We start from the raw sequence: 17,423 nt of genomic DNA, 5'->3' as shown, positions 1-17,423 counted from the left end.
AACATTACTTAGGTTCCGTTTGAGTTAGCTTAATCACATTAAATATGGTTGCTAAATGGGGAACTAACAATTAATTAGGAAATGGGGGCTTTCCCCAAAAAACCTTTCATTTGATAAAATCAATATATTGATAGAAATAAGGCTTTATTAAACTTATTACAGCGTAAAGATCCAAATGGAATACAAAATGTTGAGTAAATACTGTAACTGACACCATAGAAACCGTTCAGCTTACTGATATTATTTATTCATGATATTTATTAGGTGGACACATAACAATATTGGAAAGAAAATCAGCCTTCTCTCAAGGAACCAATGCCAGTTCCTCTAGAATTGACATTGGAAAATGTGGGTAAAAGAAAGAAGATGGGGCCGCGCTACCTGTGCACTGGGCTATTGTCCCGAAAAGGTGCATCCTGCAACTCTCGACTAGCATACTTTATTGTCTTTATTGCTTCATTCCCTCATTAGTGGCTCCGTGTGGTTTCTTGAATGCAATTCTAGCAGGTAGCTTGTAGCACCAACTTATCTATTACTTTGCACCTTACATCTGTTACTTGTATTTTCTACAATTATTATTGAATCTAAGTTAGTGATCCAGTATTTGTAATTGTATTATTCCCAATGGTTCATTTGATGAAACTGAACTTGATCACAAGCTGTATACAGACAAACTTGAGTTACATACAATTCGATACTTATTGAACGTACAATTTATTGGCGTCCTTTTGAATTCTATTAGACTGAACACAACTTTTTCTACAGTGATGCAGGTTTCATGCCTAGTGAGATCGGACTCCCCGAAACTTGGCAACATATGATGTGTATCATATGTGATGTGTATCATATGTTTGTCAAGTTCCATTCAATCTCGTAGAATTTATAAGGACGGCAAACAAATGCACGTCCAAAACTCGATGTGGGCTTTACACATCACGTACGTTTGACTAAATTTGTACTCATCATCGATAGTAATGTGTGGTGTGTTTATCCAATCACTGTATGCTACCTCTGGTTTATAACTGAAATTGCCTTCAAGTAACCAGACTGGTCCACATAACTATTCCACGGAGAGGAAACCTTAACAATAGACCATGAAAATGTCGAAATTCAATAGGAATAGGCGACCACTGAAGGGTCACTAGAGCTTCTACCTGTCCATCCATTGTTTTCGGCGGCCCCGTCTCGTTTCTTTAACCCGAAAATGTATCTGAATGAAACACTCTCACATATACTTTTATTTCAACCTAATATAAGATCTATCATACAGTACAAGTTATATAGCTCCATTCCTCCATTCGGTTTTCGATGCTCAAACTTCAATTATCTGAAGATCAAAGTGAAATCCCATTGAATAATGGTATAACAGTTTAACTTAGTTACTTGTTCTTCGATTACATAAGTAGCGTACTTTCTGGGTGACAACTTCAACTTCTGGTTGCAATTACAAAATCAATTATCCATCATATAAACTCAAAAGGGAGCGATTCTATCAGAATCAATAAACAAATTGAATGAAATTGGGATCTTATTTTACAGCAGTAAAAGTTAATATGATGAAGAACGACTGGGCTCAAGTCTTTTCATTTTATCACCTTAATAACTTGAGATTTCTATAGCTATAGATCAAGAATTTCTCAGCCAAGTATTAATTTATTCCTGAAAATTGATATACAAAATGCTGAAGCACAGACCTGCACAAAAGTCTGTACACTGAAGTTGAATCACTTCACGGCATACTTTCTCCCGAACGGTGTTCTTCCTCGGATATGGATCAGGAGTGATGGCCACTGAAGGTACTAAAACAAATATACAAAAAATATAATCATTGTAGTTTAGTCCAAATTTTATAACACACCTAAAATGAATATAAATAACCATAACTTTGATTTTATTTATCTGTAACATATACGAGCATGATGGAATATATTAAATTGAAATAGAATCAGAATTAGTGCTACTAAATACTATGGATACTTTTGCACAGTGATTTATTTACATTTTTATTCAATCCTGTTTTGGAATGAAAATTGAACTGATCTTTTTATCAACTGCTCTTCAGCCATCGTGTTTTCTGATCAATCTTTCTATTGCTCCCTAATTATTTCAAAGTGAATTCATTTAGGTTGTATACATTCAAGTCAATTGAGAATTTCGTTTGAGCTTTATTCCTATAAAATGCTTCCAAGACAAACTTCGAAATAATTGAGGAGAAAACTGAAACTTGATTAGGAAGTTCAATGGTCAATGGCTGATCAATTCGAATTTTCAAATTTATGAATTAGAGCTCGATTATGGGCGTCTTGACGCCAACTCCCAGTGTTATCATGGTATAACCAGCTAGGGAGTATTCAACGTTCGAATTAATCTAATTAATAAATGTATATAATAATCACGTTGATCTATTAATAGATCATTGCTTATCTTGTTTATCAATAATCTTGTTTACCTATCAACTCTGTAAGTAAATTAAAAGAAGGAATGACATGAATACATAATAACTCACTTTGCTTGGGAACACACATCCTCTCGTCGATGGCTTCACCCCAGTGATCATTCTTGGCGAAGGTGAGCCGCTCCAGAGCTGTGAAGCCTTTGATGCCTTTTTGTGAGATCATGTACCACTGAGATCTGAACTGCAAGTCTTGGATTTTGCCGCTCCCTGAATGTATAAAAATACATGAATATAATGTATATTTTGTAAAATATGAATACCAATAACTTACGGATGCGGCTTCAACAGAAATATGAATGAATGGGATCCAACTTTACAATACACATGGATCAATTTAGGTTTGATTTGCGGCTTTCAGGCTTTTGTAAGATTAAACTTATTCTGGAATTGTTATTTTATATTGCCTTACACAATGGCAGTTTGTATTTGCTTCTTGACATTTCTACTGTATTTTTTTCAAGTTGGACCTACTGTGATTTTTTTTTTTTATTAAATTGTCGAATGAATAATACTCGAATGTGATGTAATTAAACTGTAATCATAATGTATGTATGATGATGTCTCTTTAATGTTATCCTGATAACTTTGTCATTGTATTTGTTCACGGCAATAAAAACGTTTTAGAATTAGAATTAATGTGACAATTTTTCCAATAAATAAATGAATATACTAGATTGTGCTGAAGAAAAACTTGTTCCTGCTTGGTGAGTCTGGTCACATGTCTCCCTTAACATAAGATGGAGTGTTAACGTGAAGGATATCCTTGGATACATTTTTCCAAGATGGGTGATTGTTATATAATAGAATAATTATAATGTTGAAATTATTATTTATCATATTGATTCTGATAGTTGTAATAGTAAGTTGGCTACACTGCAAGACAGGCTAGACAAGGTTAGACGCTAGGCAGTCTAGAAAACTAGTATGATCCTCTTGAACTTTATAATGTATTCAAATAAACATGTTAACAATTATTACTTATGTTTTATTTATTGAGTGAACACATAACATGGCGCAGTCGGTATTTAGTTTTGAGTTCCTAGTGAATTGATTGTGTTACGCTGTGAATACGTAAACTGGATTTACAACTACAATCTACAATGGCGGCTTCTTGTAATGTCCCAGCTAAGTTGTGCCTTGATGGCAACCTAAGTGAAAACTGGAAAAAATGTTAACAGTCCTTTCAAATTTATCTTTTAGCCTCCGGACTTGACGGATCAAGTGAAGAACGTAAAGTTGCCTTACTTTTGAACTTGATAGGGGAAGATGCTTTAGTCGTCTACAATACAATTCGTGATGAAAAAAACAAAAAACTACAAGATGTGCTTAATCGATTTAAAAATTATTGTAACCCAAAAAAGAACATTCTACATGCTAGATTCCTATTCAGTGAAAGAAAACAACGAGACGGTGAGGATTTTGCTTCATTTTACACTCATGTGAAAGTATTAATACAGGACTGTGAATTTGAGAATGTCGACGAGATGCTCCGTGATAAGCTAGTTTTTGGCTCCAATAACAATGAAATAAAATCGAAAATGATTAAAGAAGGCAATCCCAAGTTGGATGATGTGGTGCAGACCTTCAGGCTTGCTGATATCTCTTCCAAGCAAGTAGAACAGATTTTATCTAAACCTAACCTCGAAATAATTCACTCTAGTAATGTAAATGACAAGAAAATGAACTATCTACAAACTTCTGATAGTGGTCAAACATTGATAAACTGTAATCGATGTGGCTATAATCATGCTCGTGGACGTTGCCCAGCTTATAATAAGACTTGTGCCAAGTGCCAAGGCAAAAATCATTTTGCAAAAATGTGTAAAACAACCAAGCCTAATGATCGACAACGCAAAGTACACTGTATTGACACACAAGAAAATGATGACAACACTGACTACTTCTGTGGCTCTCTGAGTATTTCATCAATTCAATCTAAGGCATGGTTCCAATCTGTAAGAGTTGAGGATACATTGGACATCGACTTCAAACTCGACCCCGGCGCTGATGTCAACATTCTACCAAATCCAATCTACAAGGAATTGAAGAAAAAACTTGGTCACTTTCTAACAACTTCACCTTGTGAATCCCGCCTTGAAAGCTGGAATGGCATGCACACCGATGTGGACTTTACAGTTTGTTTAAACATTTCAGTCAATGGACAAATAGGAGAAGAAAAATTTTATGTTGCTGGTAATGAACTCTCAGTTCCAATTTTAAGTCGAGACTGCTGTACTAAGTACAATTTGGTCAAAAGGATTGCAGAATCTACAGTAAGTTATTCAAAGTCAACCATTATTAGTAAATTTAATGACGTTTTTGAAGGTATTGGAAAAATAGACAAACCTTACAAAATTTATCTTAAAGCAGGCAGTGAACCCTCATCTATTCCACCTCACAGGGTTCCAATTAAGATTCAAGAAAAATTAGAACTAGAACTTAACAAATTGCTTAAGCTTGGAATTATATCAAAGTCATCTGGTCCATCAGCTTGGGTGAATAGGCTAGTGACTGTTGAAAAGCCAAATGGTGATCTTAGAATTTGTTTGGATCCTAAACACTTGAATGATGCTATAGTTAAAGATCACTTTGGTATTCCCACACTAGAGGAGGTTTCTAGTAAAATAAAAGATGCTAAGTTTTTCTGTGTCTTGGATCTTAAAGATTCATTTTGGCACATTCCACTTGATGAAGAGAGTGCAAATTATTGTACATTCTCCACCATGTTTGGTACATTCAAATTCAATAGGCTTCCCTTTGGGTTAAATATTGCTTCAGAGGTGTTTCAGAGGTATTTGTCTGAGATATTTAGTGACATTAAAGGAGTATTCATATACATTGATGACATTCTGATCTTTGGGGAATCTAAAGAGGCAGTTGATAAAATATTATTTCAAGTATTGCATAAGGCTAGAGAATGTAATATAAAATTCAACTTGAAAAAATTCCAGTATATGCTTCATGAGGTTCACTACTTGGGTCACATATTTTCTAATGGGACTATGAGGCCTGATGAAGATACAATAAAAGGTATTATTGATTATGACATTCCAAGTACTAAGGTTGAACTACAAAGATTTCTAGGTCTCATCAATTATTTGCGATCTTTCATTCCAGATTTATCTCAAATTACTGCTCCTTTGAGGCAGCTTCTGAAAAAGGATACAGTTTTTGTTTGGTTGGATGTTCACACACAAACAGTAGACAAACTTAAGAGAATAATAACACAGGCTCCTGTTTTACAAGTCTTTGATCCTCAAAAATCTATACAAATCCAAACTGATGCCAGCAAAGATGGCATTGGATGTGTTTTGCTACAAGAAAATAAACCTATCTACTATGCTTCTAAAGCTCTTTCTCAGACTGAAATCAATTATGGCCAAATTGAAAAAGAATTTTTGAGTATTCTCTTTGCTTGTAAAAAGTTCCATAACTTTATCTATGGTAGGAAAACTGTTGTTTTTACTGATCACATGCCTCTAGTATCAGTCATGAAAAAAGATATTATTAAAATTCCATCCACTAGATTGCAAAGAATTCGATTAAAGCTAACAATTTATGATATTGATGTCCAGTATTTACCTGGCTCTAAAATGCATATTGCAGATGCTATCAGCCGAGCTTGTTCAAGAGCTGACAGACGTGTAACTGATTCGTCCTTAAATGAAGTAATTCACTCTATCAATATTTCAGATGACCTCAAATCAAGACTTCAATCAGAGACCAGCAAGGATCCTCTCTTGAGAAGTTTGATCCAATATTTTCAAAATGGTTGGCCCAATTCTAAGAACAAAGTAACACCTGATGCAAGGTATTATTATGATTTCAAAAACGTTATTAGTGTAGAAGATTCAATTGTATATCTGGACAACAGATTGATAGTTCCTCTATCTTTTAAAAATTGCATTTTGAGCAAGCTTCATGAGTCACACCAAGGTATGACAAAAACAAAATCTCGTGCTAAAAGTATTTTTTATTGGCGTAACATGAATTTAGACATAGAACATTTTATTGGAAATTGTACAGTTTGTAAAAAATTCTCAAGGAACAATGTTAAAGAGCCCATGCATCTTAGGGAGCAACCAAAATTACCTTTTGAAACGGTAGCTTGTGACATTTTGAATTATGCTAATTCTGATTATTTAGTTTTAATTGACATGTTTTCTAAATGGATTGAGTTAGTTAAACTTTCAACAAAAACAGCAGATTCAATTATCAAAGTGTTGAAAGTTATATTTTCTGTTCATGGTATTCCATTCACACTGTATGCTGACAATATGCCATTCAATTCCTTTAAGTTTAGTGAATTTGCTGTAGAGTGGAACTTCAAAGTCATATTTTCAAGTCCACATTACCATCAAAGCAATGGCCTTGCTGAAAAAGCAGTTGGTATCTGCAAGTTAATGTTAAAAAATGTGTTGATAGTTCATCAGACATAAATCTAATGCTCCTGGATTATCGAAATACTCCAGTTGTAGGGACCAACTTTTCGCCTTCACAGTTACTTTTTAGTAGGATCTGTAAGACAAAACTTCCAATTCGTCATGAGCTCTTAGTTCCTCAACTGGTACATGATTTTCATTCCACATTGGTAAAGAATGCTCTCAAATCAAAGATGTATTATGATAGGACATCTAAAGTTCGTAAAGATGTCTTCCGAAGTGGCCAACACATTGTTTATAAAAACGATAGGGAGGGTAAAGAGTGGTATCCTGCTCAAATTGTACGTGCTGGTAATACCCCTAGAACCTTTATTATCAAAGATGAAAATGGTCGGGAGAAAGTAAGAAATACAATTTTTCTTAAGGATGCTAATGGTTTTAATGATTGTGTTATGGATAATGTTAATGACAGTAGTAATGCCAATGTTTGTAGACAAAAATTCTGGTCTGGAGAGCAAAGGTCTGTCACATTAACTGGACCCAAAGTTCCTGTAAGGGAGCACAGGCCAGTTCGAGTAATTGCACGCCCTTCATATTTGAATGATTATATTTAAACTTGAAGAAGGGAGATGTTATATAATAGAATAATTATAATGTTGAAATTATTATTTATCATATTGATTCTGATAGTTGTAATAGTAAGTTGGCTACACTGCAAGACAGGCTAGACAAGGTTAGACGCTAGGCAGTCTAGAAAACTAGTATGATCCTCTTGAACTTTATAATCTTCTTCTTCTTCCTTGCCCTCTTCCCATTATTTGGGGTCGGCTCTCCTAACACGCAGTCGCCAGATCCTGCGATCTTGGGTCGTCTCATTTACCAGGTCCAATTTCTCCATATTCTTATGGACTAGAGAAATCCACGTGAGGCGGGGTCTGCCTCTGCCCCTTGGCTGCGGCTCCATCTCGAGCACTTTTCTCGTCATGTGGTTAGGCGGGCGTCTGTTAACATGACCGTACCAGCGCAGTCTCCCCTCAATTATTTTTTCAGAAATTGGTGTCACTTTGAGACTGCCCCGGACATGAATGTTCTTGATGTGGTCCTGCCTACTAACTCCCCCCGCCCATCTCAACATTCTCATTTCTGCCACATGGAGTTTATCTTCCTGCTGTTTTTTGAGCGGCCAGCACTCGGCTCCATACAGCATTGCTGGACGCACTGCAGCTTTATATACCTTTCCCTTAATGTGCACAGGCATTCTTTTGTCACAGAGTACACCAGTCAGCTCTCTCCATTTCATCCACCCAGTATTTATCCGACTCGAAACATCTGCATCTATGCTGCCATCATTGCTGATGATCGAGCCTAGATATTTGAAATTCTGAACTACTGGCAGTGGAGTACCTTGAAGGTGTATGTGAGCCTGGTCATTATTTCTACCAAAGTTGCAATGCATGTAGACTGTCTTTTCTCTACTGATTCGAAGGCCAGCCCCCTCCAGTTTCTCACGCCACAGGTCCAGTGCTTGTTGCAGCTCTCTTGACGTTTTCCTGATGAGGACAATGTCATCTGCATATAGTATGTCCCATGGAGGTGGATTTTGCGTTTCTTTGGTGAGGTAGTTCATCACAAGACTGAAGAGGAGTGGGCTCAGGGCTGAACCCTGATGCACTCCAACCTCCACATTAAACTCCTCACTGGTTCCAGCTGGACTCCTCACCTTTGTCTTAGCTCCACGATACATGTCTTTTACCACATGTACGTAATATTCTGGGACTCCTTGTGCCCTCAGTGCACTCCAAATGAGCTCTCTGGGCACTCGGTCAAACGCCTTCTCTAGGTCAATGAAAACCATGTGTAGATCCGATTTTCTATCTCTGTGGTTTTCAACTAGAATCCTCACAGAGTGTATTGCGTCCGTGGTAGACCTACCAGCAACAAATCCACACTGATTCTCTGTTACCGATGTAACTCCCAGAAGGCGTTTGTTGATCACCCTTTCCCAGATTTTGAAGGTATGTGACATGAGTTTTATTGCCCTGAAGTTTTTGCAGAGTCGTACATCTCCTTTGTTTTTATAGAATGGGACAATATAGCTCTTTCTCCATTCATCTGGGATGCCTTCACTTAACACTGCATTAAATACATCAGTGAGAAATGTCACTCCTGAACCATTCAGTATTCTCCACATTTCCACCGGTATTTCATCTGGACCTAATGCCTTATTATTAGCCATTTCTTTTAGAGCCACTTGCACCTCCTCTACCGTAATGAGTGGAATTGGTCCCATTGTTGGCTGAGATGGTGGTAGTGCCTTACTTGGGAATGTTTCATTCAGAAGATAACTGTAATACTCTTTCCATCTCTGTTTAATGTCCTCATCATTAGTGAGAAGTTGACCTTCCTCATTTTTTATGAATTTCACTTTTTTGATATCTTGACAGTTGTTGTGTCTTTGTTTGGCAGTTTTGAATATTAATTTTTCATCTTCGGTGGTCTCAAGCTTTTTATAATGTATGTAATGAACTTTATAATGTATTCAAATAAACATGTTAATAATTATTACTTATGTTTTATTTATTGAGTGAACACATAACAGTGATTATCTACTAAAACTCAAACAATGTCATAAAAACACAAAAATATGTCTTAAAAGGTTTTATTTTCACAAAACCAAGGATTTCGACGCTCAAGAATCATCTTCAGTTGAAGGTTGAGCTCAAACGTTTTAGTAGAATAGAACATTTATTTTGATTTTATTTCATCATGGAAAAAATCTACAAAACCACTGATAATTATGCAGATGCAGCAAAATATAATTGAATTATCGTAATTCAAATAACATTTCATTAAAGATCGCTCAATGAACCTTCATGTCATAATTTGTGAAATTCATACAATAGTTGGCAATAATGTCAGTTATGATTTGAACAAAAAAAAAATAAACGAAACATTACTATTTTCAGAGTGATAAATAAAAATATATGAATACGTAAGATGTGAGAGATTTTTACTCCCCTAATAAATCACAATGATGAAATCCAATAATATCGAGAAATTAGCATTGCTGAGCCACTGATATAGAGATATTGGAACATCAATGCAATGATTTTGTATCATTAATCATTAGATCTATCTTATCTTAATTACTGATCTACAACTTACTGATTATTTTCATCTGCTAAATGCAATTAATCACGATTTAGACTTTTTTGTTCAAATGGGTAATTGAAATTAGTTATCTATGTTAAAGCCACAGTAGTGATAAGCTACCGTAACAAAGTAAAAATAAATAAAACATAACTTACCTCATATTTCATTATCCGAAAAAGAATAAAGTAGAAAGGAAATTAAAATCAAAGCCATCTGAAAATATTAAAAGAGGTGTGTTAACGTAAATAAATAAATGAAAATTATTCTAATTCAAATTAATGGTTTGTTTTGGAACAGGAACACCCAAAAACGAAAAGATAGATCAAAGAAAATGAAATGAGAAAACTGTTCCTGGATGAAAGGTGTGAAAATAACAACTAGAACAGAATTATTAAAAGAATTCTGTTCAAATCACTATAATATGTGCGAACATCCATCATTTCATTCATAGATCAGATATGAGTTACTGGATGTTGAACTAAAACTATGCACTGTGGTATCAATCGTTCCTCTAAAATCTAAATCTCACAACTATGTCCTGTGGTAGCAATCGGTTCTCTAAATCAATCTCACTGCAGCTGAATGTTTTCACACCAATAATTGAAATTCAATTGAGTTTATGAAACTATTATATTTTTGACAAAGTGAGAATAACTGATTTGATATGAGATGTTTTTTTCTCAATCAATTCATTGATTGACAATATTTTCATACATATTAAATCAATTTGATTCGGTTTTACTTTTTTCATAGATCACAAAAACTTTTCAGTAAATACTCTTAGCAACGTTGTTTTTTATAAATATACAGAACTCCAAAATCTTAGAGCTTTCATTAATAATTCCGAGACGTTTATGTCATACCGAAAATCACACATTTTTTGTGAGGGGGCAGGGGGGTGATACTTTCCTTTACTTCTAATCGCAAAGGCCCATAAGGCTGGCCAGCTAACGACAGGACATGTGTATACACATGTTCATCATGCATATATAAAATAAGTATACACATGTCCTGTCGTTGGTGGCCAGCCTTAGGAAACACGGTATCCCCATAGTGGAATTCAATTCAAAATGCCAGGTGGATGATTTCAAACTACAGAAGATGGTCGAAAATTAAACTGGCAACTATGCCATCTTATCATTTCTACAGATTCTATAACGTGAATCTCACTATCGTCGACTTGGCTAACCTGTTTGAAGATTTTTTTCTGTCAGCATTCCTTTAAAATTATATGCGCTGGAAGTTTGATGTGAATCTCTTGTATAGTAGCTAGTGAACTAGTGATTAATTAATAATTAGCATAGTTATAAATTGTTATGCCTATTGTTTGCATTACGATATGTGTAATTTTTTTGTACTGCACTGTATGACGATTGTCAATCTTATTTTTTACTAAGTAATAACTTGTATCAATAATAAAAAAATCAATTGATTACTTATAATGTTAGAACGCACCGAGCTTGTAGAGCGAGGCCTTGGCCTTCTTGCTGAGCTCCTTGGAGGCCTCGTCGAAAGTGAAAGCGATGATGATATCACGCTCTCTCACTCGCTCGTCCAGCCAGGACTCGAGCGCCGAGCTGTTCTGACTGTAGAGGTCGAAGTTCTGCACCGAGACAATGCTCATGTGTCGCGTCTCCACCAAGGCCACGTTCAGGCCCCGCCCTCCCCCGCCACCACCGCTCGTCGCCATGTTCCCGCTTATCACACTGCCGTCAAATGCAAATGAATTGAACCAGACGTTCTCAATCATCTCACATTTACAGGACAAAAACAATTAATAATTATGTTACATACAAGAAAAGATATACGCCTACAACACTATAAAATCCAATTCCAGAATACACTCTCAATAATTCATTAAGAGAAAAAGAACAAATTTACAGAAACAAAGGTTGGGAGTCAAAGAAAAGGCTAGCAGTCCCATTTATTTCTATTAAAGAAATTAAATTACGAGTTCACTACTATAGAGAAGAGATAGCATAAGAAGATATCCTATTATATATGGGGTTTATATTCAAAATTTCACTGTTATCCCAAGATGATTTTCCTATTTTCTTTTTCATGAAGCTATATGACGTTGGTATTCTCTCATACTGTGCCGTTCTTAACTCTTACCCAGCCAGAACAGTAATAATATACAGAAGTCGCAAGTAATCGGCTTGAAATTTCAAACATAAACGACCATGGATGGGATTATCTTCTTATTGTATATTTTCTTTATGCTTATACTGACTTGTGCCGACTCTATAAAGATGCCCTGGATCTTTTTGAAACAACAAAAGGGTGACTTACTATTTTCCCAGAACGCACAGTTTGGGTCTGTCGTCCTTGTCCTGGCCGGTGTAGATGTGCACCGGAAAAGTGTCCGGAGGACATTCTGTCGGTATGCCGCAATTGGGCAAAATTTCCGAAATTTCTATCACTTCTTGAGGCTCCCGGTCATCTATAAAAAATTAAATACGTTTCATGGATGAAAAGTTGGATAAATTCCACGCAAAGATATTTTGTTCATAAAATTAATGAGGAGTGGGAAGAAAGTAATATGGGGTTGAGTTCGGCTAAAGAACAGGTGACTGCTTCACCTAAATTTGGGAGTTCTGTAAAACAGGAGCAGCTGACTGTGATGTCCAAACATAGAAGAGATACGCTTTTCTTATCGTGTAGAGCTCCGTCAATTGGCTCTTTGGCTGAAGCATATTCTCTCTATCGGAGTTCCAGTTTTACTCTTGGGGAACATTAGCCAGCTCAGTGGATATTCATCCAGTGTTAAGAGTGGCTATGCCGGGAACTCATGACATTACCGAGCGCCTCCTACATCGATATCTTGTCCTGTCCATGCTAGGAAAGTACAACGTTGTTGAATACATCCTGCACTCATACTGTTGGCTCTCAGCTCAGGAATTGAGATTCCCACACTAGGTGATCCTAGCTTGCTAAGCCGTTCTAATACAAGTGTATTGAAAAAATCCCCCAGTCAATAATATTGTTTATTGTGTAAGTATGTTATATCCCCCTACACATGTATTACAGATCTTCTAAATTCACACCAGATCTTCTAAATTATCAGGACCTTATTCAAATTCCCATTTCCAGTTGCCTCACGATATATTGTTTTCTCACGAAAAGAAGTTTTGGACTATAGTCTGTTTCTTTGTCCTTAATTTTGTTCTTATAATACTCACATTTATTATGTTCTATTAATTTATTAAAAAGATTTCTGTAAGTTTTATACTCATTTCTTAAACGGTCATTGAAAGGCTGCTTTGAAAGCGTTTAAACAATTTGTCCCGTTTTCTAATCGAATGAACAAGACCAAGGTTTAAGGGGTTGTAATTTATGCGGAATCTTTACTGTAACTGTTGCAATTTCAATGTGATTTGATATTTTGTCAGTTACAATTTGAATTGCTTCATTCACATGTAAATTTTCATCTAATAGGTTTTCCTAGTTTTTAGTTTCAATAGATAATATTAATTTATTGAAATCTATTTTATTGACAGAATTATTTTTACTTACAATTTTGTCAGTTGAAAGATCAATGTGGATGCTGACACAAAAGTGATCAGTGATGCTTGTTTTTATTACTGAACTTAATACACTGTCGGTGTTGAAAGAGGAATTCTTTAAAAATATGTGAACGATAATCGATTCAGTGCCGTTTTGAACTCTAGTAGGCTTGTTTATGTAACCATTCAAAGAAAAAATTCCGAAATATTAATTAGTAGTAAGCGTAGACTTATTTAGATGTATATTCAAGTCACCGGCAAAAATTATATTAGGCTCATTTTTGATAGAATACAAACAATCATTCAAACAATTGAAAAAAATTATCTACATTGGTTGAAGGAGACCTATAAACAGCGATGAGTATTATCTTATCCTTCGCACCTGGCACTTGTACTTCCAAAAGAATTGAGTTGGATTCTTTCATTTCGTAATCCAAATAATCTACTATAAAATTACATTTGAAAAAGACACAAATTCCATCACATTTATTTGTTTTACCTGGCTTGTCAACCACTGAATAACAATTCAAATTAAATTAAAATCATTCTCTTCAACTACCCAAGTCTCACTGAGGATAATAATATGAAACTCTAATGAACAATTACTGATAATGTATGACAGTTTATCAAAATTCCTTCGCAAACTTCTTATGTTTAAGTGAATAATGTTCAGGTAAGATTATCACTACTACCAAACAACTCAATCTGAGATTGAAAAATATCCTCTATTATAATAGTAGGCTATTGTAAGTCTCACGAGAAATATGCTCTTCAGGGTCATTTATAAGAACCATACAATAAGAAGGAAAAATTAATAGGAAAACGAAAAATAAGCTATTTAAAACCGTGTAATAAAGGAGAAATTTGAAAAAGAATTGAGAGGAGTAGAATTAACTCTGAGGAAAAAATAGGAGATAAGGTTAAAGTACGTAAATAACGTTAAAGGAGATAAGAAAGTCTATTAATATTAATGAAAGAAAAAAAATACAGAGCTCGGTCATCTCGTGACACATATCGCCACATTCAAATATATATCAGTATTTAAATAATAGAAACCAGTAAATACAGTGTAGTAATACATTTATTCAAATGGTTTGAGGTCATCTTCGTTAGTTATACGTTTTACCGGAGAGTCTTGCTGTTTACGAATGAGAATTCTTTGCATCACTCACCCAGACATATGCTAATTTTTAAATCTTTTTAAGATCTCTAGCTTTATTCAGTATTAATTTGATGTATGCAGTGAGATGATCGTTCACATAGATATAACCTGGTGGAAGATTTCAGTTCAAGTCTCCATTTTTCAAGTGTCCTTTGCTTTCGCCGCACATTTCCAATTAATTTTGGCAGTTCTTGACTTGAAGCGAACTATAATAGATTTTGTCTTATTTTTAGAAGAAGGAACCCTATGAGCAACAGAGATATCGTCTCTTTTGAACGGAGTATTAATCGCTCTAGCAACAGATTCTAGGATTGTGTACACATTTTCATTTTTCGTCTCCGAAACCCCTGCTATCTCCAAGTTGTCCAAACGAGTGTATTGCTGAATTTCATTAATGACTCTTCGAAGTTTAATATTTCCAAATTCAAGCTTCTTACTCTGCTCTTTCACTGATTTGTTTTCTGCGCGCACAGTTTCCAATGACAATTTCAAACTTTCAACAGTTGAATTAAGAGTCGTAATGATTTTACTCAGCTCTTTGAGTTTAACATGAAATACCTTAGTGTGGGTGTTTTCGATAGTTTTTGTCAAAGTGGACTCAAGATCGTTGCTGTCGGATTTTTCTTTACATTCGTCGCACTTCCAAGTTGATTTCTTCACTCCGAGTTTTCTAAAATTCTCTAACGTACAAATTTTAGTCTCTGGATGGAAAAAATTCCTACATCCAAAGCATTCTAGGATATCTTTCGAGTTGTTGAAATCCGATTCACAATTGTAACAAACATCAGCCATGGCAAACAAAAAAATAATAAAAAAAAGAAATAATTAAATAACACAGAAAAATAATTGACTATCGTGTACGAGATGGCACGCTTAACAAACTATCACAGTTATCATACAGATAAGGCAACTCGAAAAGCACGACCGTTCGCTCTGAAAGCTATAGCAACACTGATTGTAAATGATGAATAGATAAATAAATAAATAAATAGATATGTTGTTGTTGTTGTAGCAGCTTCGGGAACCCTGTTGTTTCACTCCTCCTCCGCCTCAAGACCCAGGAAGCGGACCGACCGCCACTCAGGGGTCGGTCCAGAGGCTGGCGGCTGTCGGTAGTGTAGGCTTCGAGGGGCAGCTGAAAAGATTCTCTGTGCTGTGGGGTCCGCCGCCACAGTTGGGACATGTATCACGCACACCATCAGTGATTCTGGACATGTAACTGTTCAGAACCACAGACTCACAGAGTAGCCCGATCGAATCACAAAATATCGTTGTTTCTCACGATATAGGAACAACTGGATTCAAGATCATCCAAACTAGGGAATCATGACACGACGTATTATTATGAAAATGAATTTATATTAGTGCACATTTTTTCAGCTGTTCCTAAATGATAAAACATCTCATTATTTTTGAGACCCCCAAAAAGCGCATAATATTGATATTTTATATCCTATTCTTCCACTACACATGCACAAGCATAGGGATCATAATAACAACATCCTGAGCTAGAAACAATTGAAAATATTAGTGGATTACTGATGTAATATCTATGACATCTAATATCCGATATCGTGGGAGCGATGTAATATTTATGACATCCAATATCGGCCATGGTTCATACGCTAGCTTTGTAAACCAGAGGCCCTGGGTTCGAATCTCAGCAAGGCCAAATATTTTTCTTGGGCCAATCCTGTGTTTGAATAGACACGTAAATTCGTTGTTGCTGTATGCATAAAGCAAGTCATTAGATGCCTGTATTTTTTAAGTCATGGAAGAAGTCCTGAAATTGATTATTGAGTGCAACCTGAAAATTCTGAAACCCGACCTGAGCCGTCCAGGTCACTCGTCATTTATTTATTCCGCTATCGCGATTAATGGCTAATAACTACTGGATGGATTAAATAAGTTGTTTAAATTCAATAGATTGAAGTGTCAAGGACCAGCAGAGCTCGAACATAACATAATCAATGGGTTTTACCTTCAGTGGTAGATAATGATGATAATGTGTCATTCATGGTACATCCTCCTTCTCCATCGGCATCAACCTCGGAAATGTGTCCCAGCCAGTACTGAACCAAGGCTACCAGTATGAAAGCCACCACAAATGTTGATACGCCAACCACAAACCTTGAGTGGATATTCACTAAAAACAAAATTACAGATGGAAATAAAAAATAAATAAGCTAGTAAAATAAATAAATAAGCTAGTAAAATAAATAAATAAGCTAGTAAAATAAATAAATAAGCTAGTAAAAAAAACTGTACTAGATAATTTTATTCTTGAAGAGGAAGAAAAAACAAGTATTGACGAAATATGAAACGTCTTCGATCATTTGAATAATATAAGTAGTTGAGTATTGCATTTACATTTTTAGAAATGTTAAAACAAATTGGTGTTAACAAGTTTATTCATTCGGCTTTTAATGGCAAGACTCATATTAAAATGACTTGAGCTACTTCAATATAAAATACTTACTAAAGGAGTGCATATTTACAAAATTTTTCCCAATATTCTGCTTGTGGAGAAGCTGAAGATGATGAGAGAATGAAAGTTTACTTTTATCCAGTAGATTGATTTTCAAGCTTCAATTAGGTATCAAAATAAAATTATGAATACAATGTGTGATTAGTCAACGTTTATTGATAATAGATTTATAAACATCTTAACAAAAAATGATATATAATAATAATAATAATAATACAGTAATTAATTATTTTGGTTTGGTTTGGATGTTTGAGGTTAAGTATTTTTAATTCATCAG

At 35.2% G+C, this 17,423-nt stretch overlaps 1 protein-coding gene across 3 annotated transcripts in view; it reads right to left on the bottom strand.

Annotated features, from left to right (window-relative positions):
* LOC111045856 overlaps window positions 1-17,423 on the bottom strand; it is a 26,652-nt gene extending 9,229 nt beyond the window's left edge. The window contains exons 1-6 of one of the 3 annotated variants that reach the window (XR_005570972.1): window positions 17,138-17,394; window positions 16,640-16,804; window positions 12,283-12,433; window positions 11,446-11,696; window positions 2,507-2,662; window positions 1,695-1,799 (exon numbers count right to left, since the gene is read on the bottom strand). Coding sequence is in view for 2 of the 3 variants with exons in the window: in XM_039425156.1 (XP_039281090.1) it covers window positions 1,695-1,799; window positions 2,507-2,662; window positions 11,446-11,696; window positions 12,283-12,433; window positions 16,640-16,804; window positions 17,138-17,150 (841 nt within the window). In the remaining variant the exon portion in view is untranslated. Of the gene's footprint in view, window positions 1-1,694; window positions 1,800-2,506; window positions 2,663-11,445; window positions 11,741-12,282; window positions 12,434-16,639; window positions 16,805-17,137 lie in introns of those variants that run through there. The other 2 variants (XM_039425156.1, XM_039425157.1) reach the window with 2 other exon arrangements.

The sequence above is a fragment of the Nilaparvata lugens genome, chromosome 3, assembly GCF_014356525.2.
Source record: "Nilaparvata lugens isolate BPH chromosome 3, ASM1435652v1, whole genome shotgun sequence".
NCBI lineage: Eukaryota > Metazoa > Arthropoda > Insecta > Hemiptera > Delphacidae > Nilaparvata > Nilaparvata lugens.
Note: the sequence above shows the minus strand (reverse complement) of the source record. Positions and strands in the feature narration are given on the sequence as shown.